The 24,723-nt window shown below is 63.5% G+C and overlaps 4 protein-coding genes across 12 annotated transcripts; 1 reads left to right on the top strand and 3 right to left on the bottom strand.

The window, feature by feature from the left end:
- Positions 1 to 1,247: 1,247 nt before the first annotated feature.
- On the bottom strand, positions 1,248 to 6,008 carry LOC138064229 (B-cell differentiation antigen CD72-like). 4 transcript variants are annotated; one of them, XM_068925904.1, is made up of 7 exons: positions 4,601 to 6,008; positions 4,017 to 4,112; positions 3,364 to 3,453; positions 2,728 to 3,042; positions 2,471 to 2,619; positions 2,083 to 2,192; positions 1,248 to 1,832 (listed from the first exon to the last, which is right to left on the bottom strand). In XM_068925904.1, exons 1-7 carry the CDS (start codon positions 4,734 to 4,736, stop codon positions 1,685 to 1,687), a joined length of 1,044 nt encoding a protein of 347 aa, XP_068782005.1. In that variant the 5' UTR covers positions 4,737 to 6,008; the 3' UTR covers positions 1,248 to 1,684. The 4 variants fall into 4 exon arrangements, with proteins under 4 accessions (XP_068782005.1, XP_068782006.1, XP_068782004.1 ...); XM_068925905.1 differs by having other exon boundaries at positions 2,083 to 2,177; XM_068925903.1 differs by lacking the exons at positions 1,248 to 1,832; positions 2,083 to 2,192 and having other exon boundaries at positions 2,200 to 2,619.
- A 146-nt stretch (positions 6,009 to 6,154) lies between these two features.
- Positions 6,155 to 10,954, bottom strand: LOC104145793 (killer cell lectin-like receptor subfamily B member 1B allele A). Of its 2 annotated transcripts, none has more exons than XM_009677537.2 (6): positions 10,311 to 10,954; positions 9,659 to 9,769; positions 8,867 to 8,947; positions 7,963 to 8,069; positions 7,130 to 7,233; positions 6,155 to 6,541 (listed from the first exon to the last, which is right to left on the bottom strand). In XM_009677537.2, the coding sequence occupies exons 1-6, from the start codon at positions 10,648 to 10,650 to the stop codon at positions 6,343 to 6,345; spliced, it is 942 nt and encodes a 313-aa protein (XP_009675832.1). In that variant the 5' UTR covers positions 10,651 to 10,954; the 3' UTR covers positions 6,155 to 6,342. The 2 variants fall into 2 exon arrangements, with proteins under 2 accessions (XP_009675832.1, XP_009675831.1); XM_009677536.2 differs by having other exon boundaries at positions 7,963 to 8,111; positions 10,311 to 10,942.
- Positions 10,955 to 11,463: 509 nt separating this feature from the next.
- On the top strand, positions 11,464 to 15,998 carry LOC138064212 (uncharacterized). 4 transcript variants are annotated; one of them, XM_068925864.1, is made up of 8 exons: positions 11,464 to 11,860; positions 12,090 to 12,164; positions 12,522 to 12,599; positions 13,838 to 13,888; positions 13,986 to 14,021; positions 14,108 to 14,161; positions 14,400 to 14,555; positions 14,679 to 15,049. In XM_068925864.1, the coding sequence occupies exons 1-8, from the start codon at positions 11,524 to 11,526 to the stop codon at positions 15,044 to 15,046; spliced, it is 1,155 nt and encodes a 384-aa protein (XP_068781965.1). In that variant the 5' UTR covers positions 11,464 to 11,523; the 3' UTR covers positions 15,047 to 15,049. The 4 variants fall into 4 exon arrangements, with proteins under 4 accessions (XP_068781965.1, XP_068781964.1, XP_068781967.1 ...); XM_068925863.1 differs by having other exon boundaries at positions 11,465 to 11,860; positions 13,835 to 13,888; XM_068925866.1 differs by having other exon boundaries at positions 11,468 to 11,860; positions 14,412 to 14,555; positions 14,679 to 15,998.
- On the bottom strand, positions 15,998 to 22,288 carry LOC138064213 (beta-1,3-galactosyltransferase 5-like). Of its 2 annotated transcripts, none has more exons than XM_068925867.1 (2): positions 20,751 to 22,288; positions 15,998 to 16,661 (listed from the first exon to the last, which is right to left on the bottom strand). In XM_068925867.1, the coding sequence occupies exons 1-2, from the start codon at positions 20,925 to 20,927 to the stop codon at positions 16,011 to 16,013; spliced, it is 828 nt and encodes a 275-aa protein (XP_068781968.1). In that variant the 5' UTR covers positions 20,928 to 22,288; the 3' UTR covers positions 15,998 to 16,010. The 2 variants fall into 2 exon arrangements, with proteins under 2 accessions (XP_068781968.1, XP_068781970.1); XM_068925869.1 differs by having other exon boundaries at positions 15,998 to 16,556.
- Between the last annotated feature and the right edge of the window lie 2,435 nt (positions 22,289 to 24,723).

Below are 24,723 nucleotides of genomic sequence, written 5' to 3'. Positions count from 1 at the left end.
TGCAGAGCCTGGAGACCATGGAGGGAAATAGGGGAGTGCTGGGGAGCCCTGAGGACACGGAGGAAATGGGGTGCAGTGCAGAGCCCGGAGACCATAGGGGGAAATGGGGGTGCAGTGGGAACCCTAAGGCCCCAGGGGAGATTGGGGGGGGCATGGAGGAGCCCGGAGACCATAGGCAGAAGTGGTACGATGGGGAACCCTGAGACAATGGGAAAGATCTGAGACAATAGGGGGAAAATCCTTAAGATCAGAGTGGGACTGGGGAGCTCTGAGACTGCAGGGGAGCAGATGAGGGAGCACTGTGCCAAGCCTGGCCCTGGTGCAGTAAGGAAGTCCAGAGCTAGCCCTGAGCCTCCGTTGCCCACAGTGTTTCCAGAGAAAGGCACTTTTCAGAGAGGGATGTGAAGGTGGGGACCACCTAGCAAAGCTGAACACCGGCAGCTTCTGGGAGAGAAGAGGCAGTGTGGAAGGATGCTGGTGGGGCAGGGCCATGGTGCTGCAAGGCTGTGAGGTTGGAATCGCTAGCTCCAGGGTCCCCCTCCAATGTCAGCTATCCTGCAAATCCATGGCTCGGTCCTGCCTGTGCGAGTCGCCCTTGCCCACAGGAGTCCAGACACAGTCTCCCCAGCGCCAGCGGAGGGGCTAACGCTCATCCCTGGTCCCACTTCCTGTGCTCTGGCCAGCACAGCCTGTGATGCCGCTGAGCACCATCACTGTAAGGATACATGGCTGGGCCCTATCCAGCCTCTTGGTCTCGGGTCCCCCATGCCTTTTGTGGCACTGCTGCTTCCTTGCCCATCCATTGGCCCCAGCCTGTCTTGGTGCAAGGGGTTTCTCCTTCCCATTTTGGGGACTGAGTCTTTCCCTTGGTTGAACATCAGCAGGTTCCCATCACCCCATTTCTCCAGGCCCAACTGAATGACAGCCCTGCCCTCCAGCATACCGACCACTCCTGCAACTTGGTGTCACCTGTCAGCTTGCTGAGGGCCTTCCCCAGCCTGCATCCAAGGCACCCATGAAGGGTTTAAAGAGTATTGGCCGTGGGGCTGACCCCAGAGGGTTGCCACCAGTGACAAGAAGATGTCACCAGTGACATGTCACTGGTCAAGAGCAGGGCTAAACCAAGGGACAGGCTGAGGCTGTGGGAAGGTGATGGTGGGAGGAGGAAGGTCAGGACAGGAGTTGCCGACAGCCAGCACAGGAGGCAAGGGGCGACCAGGCAGTCCAGAGCACTCCCAGAGGGGGACAGGTCAGGGACACAAGTGGCACCATCATCCCCAGCTCCAAAAAGGTGCCAAAGGCACACCGCCGCCAGCACACAATCGACAGCTTCAGATGAACACAGCAGGCATGAGCAGGGCTCGGTACCGGCATCCTCTGCCCCTGAGGTGCCGTGAGCCGTGCTGGCTGGGGCACGTGGGCACACGCATCCGGGCGCTGGAGGGCAGGTGGTAGGGGGTATAAGTGTGAGCATGGTGTGAGAGAGGGAAATACCAATTGTTTTCCAGAAGTCTTGCTTTACAATACAGCCTCTTTCCCAGACTGTCTCCCCAGAGCTTTGCAACACGGCTGAGGCAAGGGTGCAGTGTGGATGCTTGTATTGCAGCCTGGGTGAGGGTGCCTCCCCAGTGCAGCCCCAGATCCTGTCCCCGTGTGTTGTTGTGACAGGGCAGGGGAGTCGCAATCACCCCTTGGCCAGGAGAGGAAACAGGGTCTTGGATGCACTGCTCAGCTCTGGGGCCTGCTCGCAGATCCATGGGAGTTTCTCTGAACAGAAGAGAAACCTTACTTCCCCAGAGCGTGATGCTCCACAGTCCATGTAATAGGGCAGCCTAGAAGGGAAGGAGAATGTCAGAGGTGCAAGGACAGCACCTCGTGCTCCTACCCTTCTCCCAGTCCTGCTGTGCTGCCCATGCAGCAGAAGATGAAGGCCACCACAGCTGGGACAGAAAGTCCAGAGTGTTGCCAATGACCAATCATTGACCCCATTGCTAGGAGCAGGGACAGGCACCTGTTCCTCAAGGCTGAGAAAGGTAGAAAAGCTCTAGGGGAGGTCCAAGCAGCCAGGACTGCTCTGCTTACATGCTAGGTGTCTTGTCCAGCCACTCAACTGTCGTTCTCCAAGAGGAATACATTGCGCCAATCCAGTACCGGGCATCCACCGCCGTCATAAAATGCTGGGGGGAGAGAAGCTGCTAATCACTTACCCCATTGCCCCGCACCCACCTGGGGGCCCAGGAGCACCAGGGCTCAGCCCTGCTCCTGCTCGGCCCCTGGCCAGGATGGGGCTCGGGGCAGCAGGCAGCGGGGCCACCCCAGCACCATCCCGCAGCCCTGCGGTCCCACGGCCACCAAGCGCCGCGCGGGCTCTGCCCCACGCCTGCTGCTGCCTCTCGCCCCCCAGGGCTCTGCGTGGCCCCAGCAATCGCCACCACCCCCCAGGGTGGCCACAGCCACCCTCCCTCCATACCGGCAGGGTCCATGACTCCCAGCGGCCTTGCACGAGGAGCAGAGAGGATTTACTTTCACAGTACTCCTTGCTGTCCCACCAGCTCTTCTTCTCCGCCGAGATGAAGAGGCACTTGCCCCTGTACAGCACCCAGCCCGGGGGGCAGCAATCTGGGGGCACGGGCGGTGCTCAGGGGTGCTCCCGGCCCGGCCCGGGAACGTCCCCCGGCATCTCCCCAAAAGACGTCGCCCCCCGGCCCCAGCCCGCCACAGCCCTACCTGTATTTACACAGGCGCGCAGGCTGCTCACGGTGATCTCACTGGCATTGAGCTTCCCCTTCACGTCCTGCAGCTCCGTCTCCGTCCGCCTCAGGGTGCCCGTGACGTGCTCCAGCTCGGCGTCGCGGTGCCCCAGCTCCAGCCGGCTGCTGTTGCCCTCCAGCCACGCTCGCTGCAGCTCCGCTCTGGCCCGCGCCAGCTCCAGCTGCGCCTGCTCCAGGCTCTGCTCCTGCACGCTCACCTGCTGCGAGAGGCGGCCGCGCTCGGCCGCGTGCGCCCGGGAGGCGTCCTGCAGCCTGCGGGTGACCTGCAGGTCTGGGGACGGGGGGCGGGAGCTGTGGGACGGGGCCGGGACGGCCGGGCAGGGGGACGCCGGCACTGGCCCCGCGGTGCGGGGTGCGGCGTGGGCACAGCCCGGCTGGCGCGGCAGAGGGGAGTCCCCGGGGCGCTGCCCCGAGCCACGCGCCACCGCCGAGCGCCTGCCCCAGACGGCCCCACGGCGCCGCCCAGCCCCACGGCTTCTTCCCCTGGCTCACGGCCCTCCTCTCCCTCCCTCCTGCCGCTCACCCGCCGCCCCGTGCCCCGCTGCCCAGCCGCCCCACGGCCCCGGCGGTGCCCAGAGCAGCCCCTACTCACAGCACAGCCCCAGGGCGACGGCGACGGCCAGCAGCAGCAGGCAGGCTGCCAGCAGCCCCGCGGGCACGGACCACAGCCGGCGCCAGGGCCCTGCAACACACCACCGGCCACCGGCATCAGCCGCCCCACGGGCCCCGCTGCTGCCTCCGGCATCCCCGCAGAGAGCCGCCGCCAGCCTGGTCACCCCGCGCAGCCCCCAGCTCTCCTGCCGGGAGCAGCCGGGGCTGGCAGCCAACGGGGCGCCGTGGGGACCCGGTGGGCACCCACGCGGGCACAGGACAGGGATGTGGGCCCCGGCCCCCTCGGCTCCCCAGGGATGCGGGGCCAAAAGCAGCTGCTGGCGCAGTGGGGAAGTGCTCCCATCCATGAAGAGGACGTGCCGGCGGCCGCTGCCCATGCCCTGCTGTCCCGCTGGCCCGGATGGTGCAGCCCCAACCACCCCGCCGCCCAGAAGCATGACCCGGCGCAGCAGGGCCCCAGCTCCACGTGCTGCCACCACCAAGCACAGTCCCCACGAGCGGAGGGGAACTCCATCGCCAGTCCCCAGCCTCCTGCCCTTCGTCCCCGTGGGGTGGGGATAGGAGCACCCCCCACCCCCCTCGCCCCACACCTGGGCTCCCCGAGGTGCGGGGGGCCCTGAGCTGGGCACTCACCTGGGCTGGGCCGGGCCCCCTGCCCGTCCTGCCCCACGGGTACCTGCCCCGGCTGCACGTTCTCGTAGGGGCTCTCCGCCTCGTCCTCGCACAGGGCTGTTGGAGGAAGGCAGGGGAGAGCGGGTGAGTCTGTGGGGCCCGGGCCCGGGGCGGGCCGCTGTGGGGCTCCCGGGGGCTCTCACCTGCCTCCAGCGCCTGGCAGGGCGTGCTGCGTCCCGCAGGCACCTTGGTAAACCTCAGGTCAGCATAAACCACACTCTGGGCCATGTGCACAAGAGCTGGCTGTCCCCCAGGCAGCTCCAGATCAGGGACTTTCTACTCTGCTATGCTGAGATCTGGCAGCAGATTTGTGGCTCATACAATTGGGGTGGAGCAACTTCTTGCTTTGCAAGAAAGCAGAAGTGCTCACGCTATCTGCAAATTATAGATTACTTCTGGGCAGCTGTTGCTGTAGGGGGAGCTAACTGTTCTCCATCCTGGACACCATGCTCTGCTCCCTAAAGGGTCCCAGCCCTACGGTACAACGAAGAAGGATGGTCATCTGCTCTACCAGTCTATGAGGAGACCCTGGCCCCAGTGCTTACTGGCCACAGTGGATCCATGCTGTGCAGTGTCACAAGTCTGCAGGCAGGAGCAAGCCTCAGGGACAGCATAGGCCCTATCACAGTGGGATGCATCGGTTGGCAATCTCCTGGGGCATCTACAGTCAGAGACCCCCATGCTGCAGAGCGATGTGACAATAGTAATAAGAAATGAAATGATGCTGTAGAAACCTTCAACACTGGTAGAACCTTGTGACAATAGTGATAAAAAGTGAGAGACAGGAGCAAGCAAGGAAACAATAAGACATGATCGAGTAGACCCTTAGGCTCGTGATTGGTTTAAGCTACTGTCCCTGGGGAAGAACAGTGAGGAAACTATAGAAGATCAATGCCAGCTAGTGCAAGAGCGGACCCTGCTGTGTGTCCTGACCACAGGACGACCACCAGGTGTGAAGGGGATGCCTGCATCGTGATTCCTCTGTGAGAGATGGGGCATTGAGGATCAAATTTCCTGAGACAGCAACTTGGCTGCAAACCTGAAGAGCACGTAGTATAGCATTTAGTGCCTGGCTATAGCAAATTAGGCTAAGATAAATCTACAAAGGAGTAATAAATGCGCACTGCTTGTGGTCATGCTACACCTGGACTCCTTGCTTTTTACGGTTCTCCCATAAGTTATTGACCATTGGAAAAAATCCTTAGGCACAAGGCCACCACGCAGCAGCCATTCTCAGAGGGGGCAGAGCAGAGAGGTCTCTGGCTCATCCCGGCTTAGGTGACACAAAGGGGACACCCACGAAGGGACCAAGCAGCAGGTTTGGTGAGAGGCAATGCAGGGAAAGGAGGTCTGATCTAAGGGGCCAGAGGGGGCTGAGCACGACCTGGCATCATTCGCAGGAGCACTCAGGGGCAGGAGTGCAAGGCGTAGGTAGCGCGTGGGCTGGCTCAGCGGGAAAGGCAGCTGTCCCCAACTGGCCTTGGCCCTGCTTCCTCCCTCCGCCCACGCTCCTGCCTGCTGCAGGCACTGGGCTTCCTCTGCTCTTCACTGTCCCCATCCCACCACCCATCTGGGTGAGAGCCAGGCTGTGATCCATCGTGAAGGGCAGGAGGGGCAGCAAGGGAGGGCTGTGCAGGCTCTGTGTGCTGCTGGCACGACCCCGGTGGCCAGTTTCAAACCAATGATAGCCATCACCACCGAGCAGGGCTTTTAGACTCTCATGCACCACTCAGTCTCAAAGTGAAGTGAGTGCATTCACTGTGACCTCCACAGACCACGCAGGCATGAGGACACAAGCTGCTGCACAGGCCAAACCCTCTGCCGGGACCAGAGAGGCACCGGCTGCCTTCCCTGAAGAGCTACAAATCTCCAGCAGCGGGTGCAGCCAGCAAGCCCAGAGCTTTGGGGAGACCCGTCCCAGCTCCACGGGAGCTGCTCCACACTGCCCCCATGCCACAGGGACCCTTGGGTCAATCCTGGCCCCCAGCCACCTCCCCTAGTGCAGTTTCCAACCAGGCTGACAATGCTGTGGGTGCCACAACTCTGCGGTGACGGCAGAGCCTCCCCCTCAGCACTTTGCCCCAAAGACAGCTACAGCATCCATGCGCCAGAGTTTATTGCCGAAGTTCACAGATCCGGGCTGGGGGGGAAGAAGAGCTCTGCGTTAGGAGACCGCAATCTAGGATGCCAGTGTGCAGGAGCTCGGATCAGGCTGGACTGCAGGGGTAGGATAGGGGTGGTGGGGTCCCTGCGCTGCCAGAGTGGCCATGCTGGAGGTCCTTGCAGGTCACCAGGGCCCCGCGCAGGTGTAGGTGGTGTTCCCCCAGAGGAAGGTGGGGGGTGCAGACTGGACCCATTGCAGGGCAGCAGCGCTCTTCTCACAGATCCAGCCGCGGGCTTCCCCACACGGGCCGCCAGATAGCCCTGAGCCAGATACCCTCCCACAGGCCAGGAAAGAGCTGGTGAAACGCTGGATTGGGAAGAGCCTGCACAGAGAGAGTGGGGTGAGACGGCTTGGGGTAGGATGGGATGGAGTGAGACGGGATGGGGGCCAGAGGGGTTGGGGGTGAGACGGGATGAGGCAGGCTGATCAGCTCCTCCTCTGCCAAGGGACTGGAGACTGCGCAGAGATGCCACAGGGGCAAAGCTAACCCTCACCATGGAGCAGTGCCCCTCGGCCATCCTCCCCTGCCCAGGGTACCCATCTCGATCTCTTCCCATCCTGTCCCTGCCCATCCTGCATGCAGCACCCTGGGCCCTTCCTGACAGGTCTCAGCACCAGCTGCACCTAGAAGAGCTCCCAGGACCTCATGCTGGAAACCTGCTCTTGGGGGATCCCCCAGCCTTGCATCCAGACCTCGTTTGTCCCCAGGGTGTGAATGATAGGGTCAGACCTCTGCAATCTTCCCTCCCCTAAAATGCCCCAGTGTAGCCCTGAGAGGGGAGAGGTGGCCAAGTTGGGGAGCACATCTCTGCCCGTCTGCACTCTCCCTGTCCCCCAGTCACCTCCCAGAGCCCGGGGATGGGACAGGATCCCCAGCAACCCTGGCTGGGGGGCAAGCTGAAAGCCTTACCCCTTCAGCGCAGTGCCATCCAGCCACTTCCAGTCAGCCCGGGAACTGTCACGCTTCAGCCCCACGTGAAACATATCCGTGTCGGACATGCGCGTCAGGAACGCCTGGTGCACAAGGAGACAAGCGTGAGCTGCCTGAAGGGCCGACATGCTGCTGCTGGCACGGGCACTTGCACATCATGCCCAGACACTCCCACAGACAGACACGGCCACATACCCCCCACGCCAGCAGGAGTTCACACTACTGCATGCCTGCACATGTGAACGCATGCGTGTGCGCTCTTGGAGGGGTGGTCATGCCACACACGGGAACATGCAGCAGCCAGATGGGATGGCTGGAGCAGCATGGAGCTGGGTATAGCTCACTCCCATGACTGAATGTGGTTGGGGGCAGGCTGTGGGGCAGAGCCTGCTGCTGCTGTGTGCCAGGCCAGGAGAAATGCAAGGCCGACGCACTGGAGGGACACCCTGCCCGACCCTTCAGGCATAGCCCCAGCGATCAGGAATGAGAGCTGTACAGTGCGGGCAGAGCATCACCAGCTCTCCGGCTGAAGGCTTGGCTGTGCTCTTGGCACGTGAGCCACAGCAGGGGAGATTGCACCCCATCACTGCCGTAATGCCAAGCCATGGCATTGCTTGATCCTTGCTGTCCTGCCTCCCCAAGAAGGTGGGGACAACAAGGTAGGGTGCACAATTTGGTGCGGGTGGTCAATTTGATAGAGGTGGTCAAGGTGGTCATCAGCTACAGTTTGGTAGAGGTGGTCAAGGTGGTCGTGGCCCGATGCCCACAGGTGGGTTAGACAAGCTGGTTGGGTGTCAGCAGGGTGCACTCACCAGGGTGGCGTTAGTTCGGATGGTGACCAGCTGTGCCCCTCTGGAGCAGCAGTCCTCTTTGCTCTGCTCCCAGGTCTTTTTGGCAGAAGAGAAGTAGTAGCACTGACCTGCGTCCCAGAACCAGCCAGCTGGGCAGAACTGGCATCGCCCTGCACACCAGAAAAGCAGCCTGCCCATGGCTCTGGGAGCAGCTGGGACAGGGAAGCCACCAGGGGCTCCCACCAGCTCCCAGCCTGCGCTCAGAGCTGCTGCAGCAGGGTGCAAAAGGGGCAGCCAGGGAGCCATGGCACCAGGCTGTACAACCAACCCACCATGCTCCTGTGGCTGCCCCATGGAGAAGACCCCTACATTGGTGTCTTCCTCCGGAGGCCCAGCTCCCACATCCCATCTCCAGCCCTGCAGGACTCTGGTGGGAGCCCCGATGGAGGTGGGTTAGTTACATGAAGGGGTTGGCACAGGGGAGGTGAGCCAGAGAAGGGTGCTCCAGGTTCAGTGGAGTGATACAAGGATCCCCTACATTTGCAAAGTGCTGGGAATACAATCAGGATTTCAGCTTTCCTGGAGGCCAGTCTAAAGAGAGCATCTGACCCTGTCTGGCTCACAGACGCTCATAGCAAGCAATAACCCTGCAGCTTGCCTGGGGCTGGTGGCGTGTCGAGGTGAAGGTGAGCTGCCATGGGGTTCTCTCTCCCAAACAGGTCCTGGCAATGCAGCATGTTCAGCAACACCGGGGCAGCTCTCCAGGCCACGAGCCAGAGGCCCAGCAGCAAGAATGGAGGGAGACTGAGGTGGGGGCATGGTCCGGTGGGAGCCCCCGCTCCAGCAGGCAGTAGGGCCAGATCCTGCCCCTTGTATCGCCAGATCCTCTCCAAACCTTGCCCAGAAGCCCACCAAGCTCTCCTACCTTGCGGACTCTGTCGCCCACCGCTGAGGCTCTCTTCCGTGCTCCAGGGATCATGGGTGCAGCCTGCCAGTTGCCCTAAAACTATGCACCAAGAGCACAGTAGTGACCCTGCCAGCCAGCCTGCAGGTCCCAGGCCAGCTTTTGCTCCCAGCAGCACCCAGTGAACGCTCCCATGACTGGGAGCCCCACAAGAGCCACAGCCAGCCCACCGCTGAAGGCTTCCCCCTCTCTTTAAGCCAGCCAAGCCTGCCGAGGCCCTTGCAGCTCTTGCTGTGCTTCTGAGCCCATCACATGACAGGCTTTCACAGAAAGTGCTTCTTTCTCTCAGTTTCAGTCTCGCTGCTCTTGGTCCTGTCTTCATCTCATTGCCAGGTGATGGAGCGGGATGCCCCAGGGCCCTTCCTGAGCCCACGCTTTCCTCCCCGCCTTTCACTCCCCCACACTGGAGGCACTCCAGACAGGCAGGCCTGGGACCTGCACCTCGCCTCACCAATTTTGCTACTTGCCCCTGAGCCTGGAAGCATGCAACACCCTTGGCTCTGAACAGGAGGGACCAGCTCCGCACTCAGCGCCCGGAGGGGAAAGTTCAGGCTCTGCTTGTGCCTGCAGTGGTGTCGGGGCAGCTGCTCTTTTGACAGCCCTGCAGCTCTGTCCCCGTCCAGCACACGCACAGCACGGACCGCGCTGTGCCGAGGCCGACCCCGAACCCCCAGCCCCGGCTGCGGTGAGCCTTGGCACCACATGAGCGGTTGGAGGGGCACCGGCAGTGACTGGACGTAAGCGGGTACTCACAGTGGAAGCTCAAGCCAACGAGGACAATTTGTGCCAGCAGGAGCAGCAGGCAAAGGAGAGCCAGGCTGAGGGCTGCACAGCGCCAGGGCAGCTGCTTCAGCCGCTGAGGAGCTGTGAGAGAGAGATAACCAGGGTCCTGAGGGCTCTCTGGGAGAGCAGCAGGGATCCGCCGTGCCAGGAAAGGTCTGTGCACCCTAGGAGGGTCTCAGGAGGGCATCAGGGGAGCCTGCTGCTCTGCGGACATCAGACTCCTGCAGACAACATCCCTCAGGAAAAGTGCAACACTGCTGTGGGCCAGAGGGAGAGCCCAGTTGCAGGGCCCAGATCCTGCTAGAAGTCGTCCCCCTGCAGACGGTGCTTGGCATGGGGGGAGCAGGAGTGCGTGCATCACGCATCTGGCGTGCAGTGAATGTCCCCTGCCCCTGAACCCCTCCTGCCCCGCAGCCCCAGAGCAGGCAGTCTGCCAGGCAGCTGGAGAGGAGCTGCTTGGCAGAGGTGCAGGAGCAGATACCTGAAAAGAGTGAGTGGAGTGGGAGCACTTTCTGGGGGAAAATGGCCCTGCAAAGAAAAATGAGCTGCAAGGGGAAGTGGCGGGGAGAGACGGGGATGCCACAGGGGCGAGCGGGGCAGGGGGTCGCCAGCATGCTGTTACCTGGTGGCGGGGGGAAGTGCAGATCAGCGTACGTGACCCTCTCTTCCATCCCGCGGTGTCTCGCTGTGCACTCCACCGGCGAAGCAGCAACCCCCTCCCTGCCCCCTTCCGCAGCCCAGTGTTGTGCGAAATGGAAAGTGTCACTTCCTGGCAATATCCCCAGAGACACCACCAAGGCCGCAGCCCCTCCGGGAGCCCCAGCATCGCTGGCTCCCCTGGCGAGGGGGAGCCCCAGGCAAGGCTGAGACCCAGGAGTTCCCGGCACAAGGAAACCAACCCAGCAGCCCCGCTCGCACAGCCCACGCCGCCCTGCCACCACGGCAGGCTGGGCCTCGCACATGGCCCTGTTACCAGCCCTTTCCCCAGGTTCAGGGGGTGGTGAACAGCATGGTCCTGCTCGTCCCCTGCCCAGCTGAGCACCCTGCGGCGTGCTCAGCAGATCAGCCTCGGGAACTGGGGTGGGGGGGTGTCTCTGCTACCCTGAGGAGCAGGACATGGGGCCCCATCCTCGTCCCCAAACTCTGCGTGCTCAGAAGCAGCAAGGAGGCAGCGGAGCACTTCTTCAAATGTGGTTTCTGGTGTCTTTTTTGCATGGGGCTGCAGCTGTGCGAGCACTGCCTGGAAAGCCCGAGGCTGCCTGCTCCTTCCCTTCCCCGAAGGCCGGCAGGCTGCTCTGTCCTCACTCCCTCTGCACCCTGCACCCGCCTTGTGCCTGCGAAGGCTGCGGGGGGGGGGGGGGGAGTCTCCAACCCCCCCGTCCCCCCAGGGGTGGGCTCTGCCCCGCGGCTCCGCGCAGGGGCAGCGCATCTCCGCCCCCGCGAGCGCGGAGCCAGCCCGGGGCGGGGGAATCCACGGCCGGGACTACGTTTCCCAGCGGCTCCTCCCGAGGCTGCGGGTCGCACATGCTCGGTGCGGCGGCCGGCGCAGTTCCCGGCGCGGCGCGGGGCGGTGCGGCGGGTCCCCGGGGCGGCTCCCGCTGCAGCTCGCCGTGCAGCGCGGGGGCTCCCGGTGCGCTTCCCGGTGCAGCGCGGAGGCTCCCGCTGCAGCTCCCGGTGCGCCCCCGGGAGCGCACGCCGTGGGACTGCACCCGGCCCGGCCCGGCCCGGCCCTGCCTCGCCGCCAGCCCGGGGCCGAGCTGCCGCCGGCGGCCGCCCGCCTTCCCCCGCGCTCCCGTCCCCGCCGGGGCCCCGGGGGCCGGCGCCCACCCGGCCCCATGCCCCGAGGGCGCGCCTGGACGCAGGAGGAGGTCGGCTGCCTGCTGGCGCTGGTGGGCGGCTGCGGGCAGGTGGCCTTGCTTATGGCCTCCACGTCGCGGCCCAACGAGGCGCTGTGGCGGGACATCTCCCGGGGGCTGGCGGCGGCCGGTTACGGCCGCAGCGTGACGCAGTGCCGCTCCAAGTGGAAGGCGCTCAAGCAGGCCTTCTACTCGGAGCGGGCGACGCGCCGGCAGACCGGCTGCCACTCGTCGCGCGTGCCCCTGCACTACCGCGCCATGAAGACCCTCTGGAAGGCAGCCGGGCGGCCAGTTTTCGGCGAGAGGCGGCTGCCAGGTGGGTCGTGGCCCTCCCGACGGTTCGGCGAGCCTTTCCGGGGCAGGAGGAGAGCCTGCAGCTGGGCCAGCGGGGTAGCGGGGCTGCTTGGCATGGGCTTTGCGCCCCCAGCCCTTGCCTTGCTGGCGTGCCGGACTGGAGTAGCGCTGCTCCTCGCTAGGAGCTTGCTCCGCGCTGCCAGCTCGGTGCTCTTTACTGCCTCTTGTCTGATCCCTTTCTCTCTTCCTAGACCGGGTGAAGTTGCCTCCCAGGAAGCGCAGGCCACCCCTCGAGGACCACTCTCCATCCTCGCCTGAGCTGCAAGGTACCCACGGGCTAGGGTGGCTGAAGGTGGGGGTCTGTCCTGACTTGCAGGATGATCTTTATATTTCAGAGGGGTTGGGGAGAGGTTACATGATTTTGAGGGCTTGGAGGCGAGGATGCAGACAGTTGTGACCCTCCCTGAGTTGTTCCCTCTCTGTTTCTTCCTGCCGACTGCTGGCTTGTGGTGCTGCGCTGGGCAGCAGCTGGATGTGCTCCTTGGTTCAGGCCTGGGACCAGTCCATGTGGGGCTTTGTCTGGGACAGTCTGGCTCTTGTACCCCAGGGTGGCTGGGATCCCTCCTCTCTGCTACTGAAGGTCTTTTCTTTCCACGGCACCTCCCCTGCTGTTCTCTCTGCAGAGCACGTCACCTGCACAGATGCCCTGGGCACGCTGCCGTCCCCGCCACCGCAGTGCACGAAGGACAAGCCTGCGAGCCGTAAGTACTGGTCTGCCCTGCTGCGCTGGGCTGCATGGCCATGACTCCAGCTCAAGCCCGCTCCAGCATGATGGGAACGTGATGGGCTTAAGGAGTGAGGAGCACTTCTCCCAGGAGGGACTAGCTGCAGTATGGTCCCTAGGCAGGGATGCTCTTGGACACAGAATGGGGATGTTGGGACTTGTCCCTCCAGAGGCTTTGGCTCCAAACCAGCCCCAGGGTGTGAAGGGATGGGGAAGGGTGGGATGGGGAAGGAAGGGTCCTTAGCTCTGACCCAGCCTCAGGGCACAGAGAAGATTGCTGGCTGGTCAGGGGGCAGGTGATGGGGCTCAAGGCCTCTAGGGGACGGTGGCCCTGATCCAGTCGAGGTGGCTCTTCTGGCTGTGTGGCAATGCAGGGCATGTGACTCCACTTTAGCAGGTCCTGGATCCCTCTGCCTCCCCAGCAACGCTGTAAAACTTAGTTTGGAGAGAGTATGAGGGCCAGAGCCCAAAGTGCATGTGCCCCTGCCCTGCAGCATACTCAGGCAGAGATCCTGCGCCTCCCTTGCTGTGCGCACACCCAGACAATTGCTTGGGAGGTTTGCCACCCAGGCGATCCAGGGTGCGTCCCTGCGTCTGATTAGTCTGAGCAGATGAAGGAAGCAGATGCTGTTCCCCGAGCCTGCTCGCTAGCTGGCAAGGATTAGGCCTCCAAAGCAGAAGCAGGTTAAACTTCTCCCCTGCAAACATGAGCAAACAGGATCAGAAGGGTTATATCTCGGATTGATCCTGATTTCCAGGGTACTGCGCTGCAGGAGTCTTTGGGAAAGCCTTGGCTGCTTCATATCCCTCCGCCTCCCCCCTCGCTAACGCCAGGGAGCGAACCCCGGCATCCTGGCCAGCTTCCGTACTGGATAATTACGTTCTGTCTCCATAAATTCCCCCTGCAGTTTCAAGTGGATGTGGGATTCTCCTTCACTCCTGTCCTAATCTGTTGTGTAGCGTTGCTGTGCGCTGCTAAACAGCTGCTGCCTTCCACCCCAGAGGTGGCTGCATTGCAGTGGTGGGTGAGTGACTCCTGCTTTTGTATCTAGCTTGTAAAACGCTTTGAGGGCCGGCAAGGCGCTGTGGAGCTATGGCTAGGGCATGTCGGGCTGCGGGGCTGGCCGTGGCAGGCGAGGCAGACCCTGGGCTGGTTGGGTTCCCCCACAGCTCCTGTCAGACTGCGCATCTCTCCTCTCTGCTCTCTCCCAGCAGCTCGTCTGGACCAAGTCGCTGGAGTGCCTCCCGCTCCCTCTCTCGTACCACGTAAGGCTTTTTTTGCCCTGCTTGGCCCAGTAACCTTCCTCAGCCCCGTGAGCAGAGGGCTGTGATGCCTGCAGTTCTGACACGGTTCTCGTTGCAGACGCTGGCCACCCGTTCCTTCCCCTTCCCTTCCTCGGTGAGTATCGCGCCTGCTCCGCGCTTGCGTGCCCTGGGCGGGAGATGGTCGAGCCTGCTCACGTGCTGCGTCTGCTCTCGTTCCAGACTTTCACGCCACCTTCCCGCCCCTGAAGCAGGAAAGAGCTGAACAAAAGGCTGGTAAGAGCCTGCAGTCGCTTCTCGCGCAGTGCAGCAGGCTCGGCTTGCGACTTGCTGGGGCGGGGGGTGGATTCGGACAAGTGCCGCCGCTCGAGGGGGAGCTCTATGCTACCTGCCCGTGGGGACGTGGGCACGCACCTCCCAGAGGCTACGGTGGCATCAGGTGCTGCAGCAGGGAGGCTGGCATGAGCGCAGGGTGAGGGCGGCTCTGCTACCCTTGTGCTCTCTCCATGCCAAGCTGTCTTGGCAGGTTCCCCTGGCGAAATGTCTCTAGGGATGGGAACGGGAAACCGAGCGCTGCTAGTGGCTACCAGAGACTCGGGCTCCCCTGGAAGGGCTTCTGCGAGCGAGCAGACAGCAGCAGATGAAGAGGCATCAGGCACAAGCCTGCAAGGTGCGTCCTCACTCCCTGCATCCCGACAGCCGCGCCGCGTGCGGGGCAAAGCCTGACGCCGCATCACCTCGGAGGCCTGGTCGGGGCTTGCTCCCGCTGACCCCACGCCCCATCTCGCTGCAGGCGCCGGCGTGGCGGGCTTGCTGCAGAGCGTGCAGCAACTCCTGGTGCAGATCCTGCAGACGTCGCAGCAGCAGCAGGTGCTGCTGGAGAGCCTGGCCAGCGACACCGTCTCCCACCTCCACGTTATCTCCGACAACCTGGTGCAGGTGGGCGAAACGCTGCACGAACTGCTGCTCCGGGCGCACGCCCGTGCTGGCACCCTCCCCAGCCCGCTCGACTCCTATGTCAGCCGCGCACCCCTTTTCGAGGGCGGCCCCCGGCCCCCGCTGCTCCCCGGGATGCCTTGCTCCCCTGGCACTCCCCATGCCTCCCCCTGCCACAAAGGGGAGCCTCTGGGGTCCCCTGCCACCAGCTTCACCTCGCCGTGAGCGCTGCTGTCCCCTGGGTGCCTGCAGGGGCTGCCCGCATCCCCAGGGGAGATAGCTGCCCTACGCAGTCGCTGCACTGATCTTTATAGCAAAGACCCTGGATATTTTGGGCATTTATAAAAGAGACAGATTTTAATAAAATTAAAAATAGCTTTTGTAACAGCAGCAACCCTCAAACAACTCTTCCCCCCTCCCAGGGGGACATTCCTCTTCTCACTTTTGAGATGAGCAGAAGGGGAACTCGGCTATTTACGGCCTCAGAGAAACTCCCAGGCTGCAAGCCGCAGGGCAGATGCGCATCCTCTGACCTTGCGCGTGCTCACCTGCCTGCCGCCTTCCCACTCGGCCGGGGGCCGGCAGGGCTCCCTGCGTCGAGGAAGGACCGTGCAGCTATTGTGCTGCATGGAGAGGCGGTGGGCAGGCAGGGGGCCGTGCATCGCCCCGGGGAGGCGAAGGCGCTGGCAGCGAGTCGAGACCTTGGGCCGCCCTGGCCTCTGTGTGTCCCCACGGGGCAAGGGTGGGCTGGGAAGGACTGAGGACCCTGCCCCTTGGCCAGACCTGCAGCCCTCTGGCGCTGTGGGAGCGCTGGGCAGACAGGGACAGACCTGTAACGGGGTCCGTCTGGGGTCTGCCCCCTTCCTGCCCTACACAAGGCCTGCTCAGCTCGCCGCGATCGGGGCTGGCGAAGGAGAGGGACTGTCTGGGGAAGACTGGGCGCGTGGAAGCCCTTAAGGCACTGGTAGAGCAGTGCGCCCATCTTGGCAGGCACGGGCTGGCCAGGATGCACGCTGCGCCCCGGCGGAGCATCCTGCAAGGCGCCGCGGCTGGTGAGGTCGTGCGCGCTGCGGCTGCACGTAGCCCTCGCGCCCTGGGTCCGCCGGACCCCATGGCCGGCCCCTGGGTGGTGCAACCAACAGCGGTCCTCCGCACAGCACCGTCGGGGCTGGACTCGGGCGCCGGCAGGTCACTTCCAGCGGGTGACCTCGAGGCTGTCGCGGCAGGCACTGCGGGCCTGCAGCATGCTCCTCCGGGCCGCCTCCTGCTCCCGCGGGTTCAGGTGGTGGATCACCATCAGGTACCGGTAGTTGCAGACGCGCCACCGCACGTTGTGCTTAGCAAAGCGGGCGCTGGCTTTCGCCCGGACCCCCGCCTCCTCCGCCAAGATGCCGACGTAGGCGTCTTCCACGGGGATGGGGCGGACGCGCCGTGCCGCCTCCAGGATCTTCTCGGCCGCGTCCAGGGAGAGGACGTAGCCGATGCCGCTGGCGTAGGGCGGGTACTTGTCCGGGCGGTAGTCCTGCCGCGACACGTACCACTTGCTGGAGGGCTCGCGGATGACCTGCCGCTTCTCCTGGGAGAACAAGGAGCCCACGTAGAGGCCGGTCCTCGCCGTGTTGAGCTCAGCCAGGAAGGTGGGGAGGCGATCCGTGTTCACGAAGCAGTCGTCGTCCGTCTTGAGGATGTAGCAGGGCCGGCACTGCTCTGACGCCCACTTCAAACCGTGCATGACCTTCAGGGTGAGGTTGCGGTACGTGTCCTTGTAGTTCCCCACCAGGATGTCCCCAAACTCCTGCTGTTCCCGCTGCACGCCCCTGGCCACCTCCGCCTCGGCTGCCTGCCCCACCAGGAACACCGTCTGCCACCGGTTGGCGGGCTGTCCCTCCTGGGCGCCCCAGGTCCTCCTGATGACGTGCCGGGCCTCCGCGTTGCCCGGCGCGGACGTCACCAGGATGAGCAGCACTTGCCCCCGGGCGCAGCGCGGGCCGGCGTGGGACCCCGCGAACAGGGAGGCGAAGTCGACCCCCTGCGCAGCCCGGGCAGGGGGCCGCGTCGGGAGCTGCCCCCGCGGCGCCGGGCGGAAGCGCCCGGCCACCGGCCGCTTCTTCTTCTGCACGTCCCCGGCGAGGAGCAGCAGGCACCAGAGGAGGAGCGAGAGGAGGAGGCTGCCGCAGAGCAGCCTCTTGGAGCACCGCGGGTGCATCCGGGCGGCCGAGGGAGGCCACGGGCATGGTCAGCCGGGCCGCCAGCCCGGCAGCCCCGCCGGACCGGGGGGCGAGGGAAGGGGCGGCGCGGCTGAGGACGGCCCCGGGCTGTCGCGGCGAAGGGCTGGCGTGTCGCGGGGCGGCGCGGCCCACGGGCGAGCGGCGGTGCCGGGAAAGGCCGGTGCCTGGCGCGGCGCCTGCCCCCTCTCCTTCGCCGCCCGGGACGGAGAGAAGGGCCGGCCGCGAGAGCGGAGGCGCGCCGGCCCCGTGACGCAAGCGGGCAGGGACACGGGCCGCGCGAGCCCCGGCCCCCGAGCCCGCAGGCGCTCTTGCACCAAGGGGCGTAAATCCCGGCGGGGGGGAAATCAAGGCACAGAGCAGGGCCTGTGCTCCCGCCGCGGCGCACAAACCCGCCTCTGTGCTTCCCCCAGCAGCGCGCAGCAAGCAGCTGGCTGCCAGCCAGGGGCTCTGGCCTTGAGCCTGGGGGCCCGCTGGGGGCAGAGAGCGCCGCCTTTACCCACCCTCCGCGGGCGACGGTTCGGCCTGGGCAAAGGCCGGGGCGGGAGGAAGGTGGGATCCCGCTGGCCACAGCCCCGAGCCGTAAGCCGGGGCAGGCTGCAGCGCTGCAAGCTCCCCTACTGCAGCGCCGTGCCCCCCGCTCGGCCGCGATGCCCGCGAGCCGGGGGGGTGCCCGTCGCTCACGCTGCGCCTGGCAGCGGGGCGCCGAGCCTTCGTTTCTGCTGGCGGAGGGGTCCCGGTGCTGTCGCTGGGAGCCGCTGGACGCCAGCCTGGGCTGGGAGGGCCCTGGCGGCGCTGCCTCGCCTTGGACGATGTCCCCCCCGCCGAGCCGGCTGGAGAGGCATCCCCACGGCTGCAGGCTGGCTCCTGCAGCGCTGGGGCACCGAGGCCCCCAGCCCGCCGGGCATGGAGGAGCGCAGGGCTCAGGGGGGCACGGGGCAGCGGGGCAGGTTCTTCCCCTGCACAGAAAGGGGGCGAGTCCCCGGCGCTAGGAGGCTTAGCCGCCCCGGTCCTGGGGCAGCGTATCTGCAGCAGGGATGCTGCAGGATCCCCGAAGGTGCTGCAGCGCCGGTGCCAGCACCCCGCGGGTAGCGCCAGCACCGCAACTGCCCCAGCGGCTCCAGGACTGCACAAAGCAGCCACGGGGCAGCACGCACCAGCAGGCCAGGCCAGGCCGTAGGGGCCGCGCAAGGGGCAGGAGCCAGCAGCGCAGCGCCAGGGGCTGCGCCCACGGGTCTGCCCCCTCGCTTGGGCACAGGCAGCGGGATGCAGGGGGGAGGGAGCAGATGGAGGAGCAGAGGGGCCCAGCTGGTGCAGGCAGAGGGAAGGGGCCGTGGGGTGGGGGAGAGCAGTGGGGAGCTGGGTGCAAGGGGGCAGAGGCAGTGAGGAGGGGTGTCCGGAAGGGGTCCCATGGAGGGAGTGTCAGTGGTGGGCTGGGTGTGGGGGTAGGCAGTGGGGGCTGCATGCAACGAGAGGACAGTGGAGATGAACAGTGGGAGGGCACAGTGGTGGATAGGCGCAGTGGCGGGGGCACATTGGGGATGGGGGTGCAGTAGGAGGCTGGGTGCAGAGGAGGGTGCAGTGGGGAGCGAGTTGTAGTAGGGAGGCCATCTAGGGGGTGCAGTGGGGGGGCAGGGTGCACTAGGGAGTCCTTTGGGGCTACGCGATGGGGACTGTGGGGGGGGCAGCAGGGAGGGCACTGGAGTGCAAATGGAGTGCAGCGGGGAGGTGCAGTGAGGGGCTGCAGTAGGGAGTACACTGGAATGCAGTAGTGGGATCAGCAGAGGTTACATGGGGGTGACGGGGTGCACTGCGAGTTGCAGAGAGGGAGTGCAATGGGGCACAAGGGAGGGCAGTCAGGATGCAATGGGGGCTGGAGATCGGAGGTGCAGTGGGGTTCATGGGGTGGCTTTAGGAGTGCAGACGAGACAGTGGAGAGCATGGGGGTTGCAGATTGGGAGTGCAGTGGGGTGCAGGGGGTAGCAGTGGGGGGTTGCACTGGGGCCTGCAGTGGGCTGCACTGGCAGTTGTGGGGGGGTGCAATGGGGTGCAGGGGGCGGCAGTGGGAATGCAGTGGGGTGCATGAGGTGGCTTTGGGAATGCAGGGGAGACAGCGGGGTGCAGCGGGGAACGAGGTGGATGCAGACTGGAAATGCAATGGGGGGTGGGGGGAGGCAGTGGAGGACAGTGAGTGCAGTGCGGGGGCAGACTGGGGGTGCGCAGGAGGGTGCAGTGAGGTCGCAGTGGGTGTGCTGGGGGTGCAACGGGGTGCAGTGCACCCCCCCCCAGGCGGGCCGGGTCGGAGTGACAGCTCGACAGCCAATGAGAGGGGCGCGGGGGAGGGGCGAGGAGGAGGCAGGGCCAGAGCGGGAAGGGGCGTGGCTGAGCGGGGGGGCTCGCACCCAATCGGAAGAGGTGAGGCGGAGACAGCAGGGCGCAACCAATCAGACAGCAGGGCGGGGGCGGGGGGCAGGGGGTTCCCGGTGACGTCACGAGAGGGGATTCCCCGAAGCGGGGCGCGGAGCGCCCCCCCCCCCCCCCCGCAGCGCCGGCGGGCCGGTACCGGGCACCGGGCAGAGCCCTCCGGCCTTGCACCCCCCCGGGGCCGTGCGGGGCCAAAGCCCCCTCCCCAGTATGGATGGTCACCCCCTTAGCACAAGGACTTCCCCCTCCCCAGTGCAGGGGCTGAGCCTGCCCCCCAAGAGCGGGGGTGGCCCCCCAGCGCGTGGGGTGGGCTCCTTGCTAGGGGCTGTCCTGCTGCACACCGGCTGTACCTGCCCCAAGCACACCCGCGCTGCACCCCAGGCCGAGCTCTCTTCCCGTACTCCCGAAAAGCACAGCACAGCCTGGGGGGTGCCTATGTCCCCCTCCCCCCCCCACCACCACCCCGATTTGTGCGCAAAGGGGCTGCGCGTGCAGGGCTGGGCTCTGCTGCCCCTGTGCCCACCCTGCGTGCACGCGCCTTATGAGCATCCCACCCACGGGACAGAGGCGGGCGACCTGCGCCGTCACGGCGTGGTCTCAGCTCGCAGCCCGGAGGAGCAGCCTGCGAGGGGAACCAGGGCCTGCCCCGAGGCGTAACTGCGGAGGAGCGCTGGTCCCGGGAGGGCTGGAGATAGCCAAAAGCCTCTGCGCGCTCCTGGGGGCATCAGACTGAAACAACCCCGGTTGCCTGGCAAGGCGCCTCGGACTAGAAATGGGCGCTTAGCCCAGGCTGGCAGTAACCCTCAGGAAAACAACGGAGAAGCCTGGGGTGAAGCCAGACTCATTTGGGGGCACAACAAGGCCTTCTCCAGGCTGGAAATGGAGGCAAAAGCACCAGCACATCTCAGCAGGGTTTCAATGCTGCCGTCTAGCGGTTGAGGGACCGCTCCTGCTCCACCGCCAGGCACTGAAGATGATGCACAGCTCTTTTCCCTCGACTCCGGGCAATAACATGCAATAAGGGAGCCGAGGTGTGCCAAGTGCCCTCCCCATGGCCCTCCTGCGCCGAAACAGCCGTACAACCCCCAGGGAGGCCGGAGCAGTCCCCTGGGGGGAGGATACCTCGGAGGGGTTTTCTCCCCAGCTTTATCCTGCTGTGGAGCAGGTCAAATCTGTACCACTTTCCAGTCCTCTCTTTCCTACTCAGCCTGTCGCAGCCCAGTCAGGGGGAAACCCTATGTTTAGCGTCAAGAGAAACTGCAATAATAAAATGTTTTTACCTGCCAGTGTAGCAAGCAGGAACGCTTCTTGCTCTGCCTCCAGCAGCTGCGGGCGCCTGGAGACGGTGCCCTGGAGACGGTGCCGGGTGCCTGCAGGAGCGTGGTCCCAGCCCCAGAAAGAAGTGGCACCGGTGGCACGACCCACCCAACAGCCCAGAGAGACGCTCTGGGCTGCATGCTTTGGCTGCTTCCTTCTGCCGCTCGGTCCTGCGGCTTCCCCACTGCACCAGCAGTTCCCCTTTCCCTTCCTGCCTCAAAGGGTGCCCAAAGTCCCCGGGCAGGCAGATGAGGTGCACGCGTACCCCTGGCCGTAGCTCAGCCCTGGCAGCACAGGTGAGCGAACCCTTGTCCGCGCCCCGGCATCGCTTCGCCACCCTGCACACTCGCCGGCCCCGGCAGCGCGAGCCCCCTGGCAAGGCGGCCGTGCTGGCCCTCGGCCTCCCCCGTGGACGTGACTGCGCACCCCGACTCACGGCCGTGCCGCGGCTCCGGATGTGCGGGGGATCTCCCTGCCCGGAGCCTAGCTCCTTGCCAAGGCTGTGGAGGTGGCCGGCCACCCCCTGCCTAGCCCCGCAGCAAGGTCAGGCTCTTTTGGACTCGTGGACTGTGCCCAGACATCACGGCAGGGCGTGCAGGCTGTGGCCACCCACCACCCCTTCACCTCGGACTAGCTCTTTGCTAAAGCACGCGCCGGAGCGAGCCCTGCGGAGCCCCATCCGAGGCAGCACGCGGGGAAAAGCCTCAGGACGGCTGGGTCCGTAGCTCTGGGTGCTGGTCTTAGGAACGGTTCCCGGTCAGCTTTCAAGTGATGCAAAATCCTTCTAAATGACTTTGAATGCACGAGGAGCGATTCAGCATGGAGTTTCTGGCTAGTTCGGGACACCCCCCTCTTAGCGCCTGTCACACCTCTCCTGGTGCTAATATTCGGTATTTGCACCCAGGCCTTTATAAGCACATGTCCCGCTGATCTTTTGTCAGAGGTGGTTTTGCAGTGTTTCTTGGCTCTTTATAGCTGGGCCAGAAAGCAAAGCGGTGCCGAGCCCCGGGCCAGAAGGGAGTATTTGGATTAGCGTCAGCGCACCGAACGTCTCACACCGCAGACCAGCAGCCAGCAGCTCCCCATTCGCCCATCCAGGCTGGACTAAGCCGCGGGACGGCATGTACAGATATATAACTCTCATTAAAAAAGCGAGCAGTGTGGGAGAGGCTATCTCAGTAGAAGGAGAGGAAGTTGTTGTGAAGTGTATCAAGAAGTTTATTTTTATGTCAAAAAAAAAGAACTAATTCACTTTTTTAATCAAACAGTTCCTCCCTTTGAAGTGATCCTTTTCGCACTGTGCCTGACGGGGGCTCCCAGGGGACTCTGCAGAGACGTAGACCTTCCGCTTGCCAATCAGTAATTTTTCTCGTCCAATTGGTCTCAACAGTCCAGATCACAGCAGACAGGATGAGACAAGGAGATAAAATTTCCGGGATGGATTTTATTAGGGCTGCAGAGCAGGCATGGCAAAAACGAGGCAGAGCAGAGAGGTGCAAGATAGCAGGGATCCACAGTGGGAGGGACTGGGGGCAGCGGAGGGGGGGCCATGGTGCCGCTCAAGAGATTTGCAAGCTCGGTTCATCTCGGATAATTTTCTCTTCTTCTAAAAGAGAGGCCGTACTTGTGGCTGGAAACCGCTCTACCTCGCAGGAGAGGAAACAGCTGCAGACCGGTCCGTCTGCCTCCTGTGCACAGCCGCGAGCTCCGGGGCTGATGTCGGCAACCGGCATTTCCCCGGGGGGGGCTGAGAGATGCCCCCAGGCTGCCGCTGCCTGCTTGGCACAAACGCAGCCTGCTCTCCGGGGCGCTCTCAGCTGCGCTCAGCGGCTTTGCTGCCAGCAGACGGCCCTCGGGGCTCCCGGGGAGGGCGAGCGGCGGCCGGCGGCCACCTTGCTAGGGCGAGCGGAGGGGAGCCCAGGCCGGGGTAAAGGAGAGCGCGGCGTCGCGCGGCGGGGACTGCCCCCCAGCTGCACCCCGAGCCTCGGCCGTGCGCTCCTGGGGGTCCCTGGAGAGGGGCTGGGGGCTGCTGCAGGCCTGCCCGGATATGGAGGGAGCCTCCAGCTCGGATTATTCATCTTTCCCAGAGGAGACAGCTTCATTAGTTAATTAGTACAACTGTTCTCCTGGGCCGGTCTGGGATTTGCCTCTGCGCTGGCAGGAGTGTTGCTGACTCCAGGCAGGCCCTGGAGGGAAGCCCCGGGAGAGGACCTGGCTCCGGTTCTAATTTGTTGTGCCCAGGACACAGCTGTCTCCCTGGCTGTGCTCAGGAGCAGCCACTGAGCCTTTCCCCGGCCCAGGTGACAGCCCCGTCCCTTTTTTGGCAGAGCCCAAGTCTCATCGTACCCTTTCAGCAGTCAGCATCGCTGCACCCGCTCCTCCTAAGGCCTTTGCTGCCCATGCAGCTGTGCTTGTTACGCAACGGCGGTGACCTGCAGACATCAGCCAAGATGCTGCTTGCTGCAAATTTGGGACGGTGGAGCAGCTTTCCAGAGTTGGCCAGTGTTCGCTCCAGTAGGTTTCTGCTAAATCGGAAATCTCTAGCGTGCAATTGTTTGGCGTCAATGTGATTTTAGCCAAAATGGTCTTCCTAGAAATCTAGAGCCCTGCTTTTGAGCGCTTGGAGGTGGTGAAGTGTCTTTATATAAAGTAAGAATAAACTGCAATATTCCCTTCGGTGTAGGCACCATTTACATTCAAAAAGAAAGATTCAACATGATTTCTTTAATACAGCTTCCATTGAGAGCAGTATTCATACATAGCATATTGCAGAGCACTTGGTTTTCTCAAGGGAAATTTTAGTGGTGATATTTGAGCGGGGAAATGTTTTTTATGAGAAAACTTTAATCTGCAATCCATAAAGGGAACAGTGGCTTTGCATCCATAAAGGGAACAGTGGCTTTCCATCCCATGGAAAATGTTCTCAGCCTCCACTAACATGGTTTTATCTTCCTCTGCAGGCTTGCTTCTTAAGATAAATTTATCCAGGATCGCATTTTGTGTAACAGTTTGATTTTTGTTGGTGTGAGGTTGATTTCTCATGAGAGTAACTGCCTTAATTTCCTACCACTTGACAGCGAGCGCAGCTGCACTTTGTGCTTGTAGACTTTGTTCTCGCAATCACAGCCCGCACAAGCTCCTCTCCCGGCTCTCCAGCAGGGAAGTGCCGAGGCTGCTCCTTAGCCCTGGCGTCCCCCTCGGTCAACACACGGACCCTGGCAGTCCTGGCTGTCACCACACCATCCCTCCCCTTCCTGTACCCTGGGGTGTCCCTGGAGGCCCCGACCCCATTGGAGTGCGAGCCCCAAAGTCCCACTGGGTGAAATCTGGCCCCTTCGGCGCTGGCTTTGCTGCCTGGGTAGCAGCCGAGCTCTCACGGGAGCCCTCCTTGCCGAGCCACTGCAGGCTGCCTTCACCGCCTGTGATGATCTTCCCCTTCCAGTCTCCCTGTGGCCCCACCAAAGTGTTTTTGCTACAGCTATGTTTGCAAGTTGGCTTATCTGCAGTTTTATGCTGTTGCCAAGACCTTCCTCAAAGTCTTTTTTGCTCTGGTTTCATGTGCAGTTTGCTGGAGTTCATGCTCCTTCCCGTGCTCTTCATTCTGACACAGCATCCCCTCCTTGAGGAATGCCCTTTCACGTCTAATCGCCTGCTCCACTCTGCTCTTTGGCTGCGCTGGCTGGGTGCTGACCATGGAAATCTTGTTAAAGGATGCGTTCATTTACTGGAAGTCTCCAGCATGCTGTTCTGAGCAATTCTTAGGCTGTCTGCAAGCAGTCTGCCCTCCTGGCTAGTCTATTAATTTCTTTTAGCAAGCTCCCTGATTTTTATGCAGTTCCCTTGATGAAGCTAAGCGCAAATCGAGTGGCTTTTCCACTTGACAGAGCAGCTCTTCAACAACCCTCATCAAAATTGCTGGGGATAAAGTCCTGAGTT

Source organism: Struthio camelus, chromosome W (genome assembly GCF_040807025.1).
Source record: "Struthio camelus isolate bStrCam1 chromosome W, bStrCam1.hap1, whole genome shotgun sequence".
NCBI classification, from domain to species: domain Eukaryota; kingdom Metazoa; phylum Chordata; class Aves; order Struthioniformes; family Struthionidae; genus Struthio; species Struthio camelus.
This window is presented reverse-complemented; position numbering and strand designations above follow the sequence as displayed.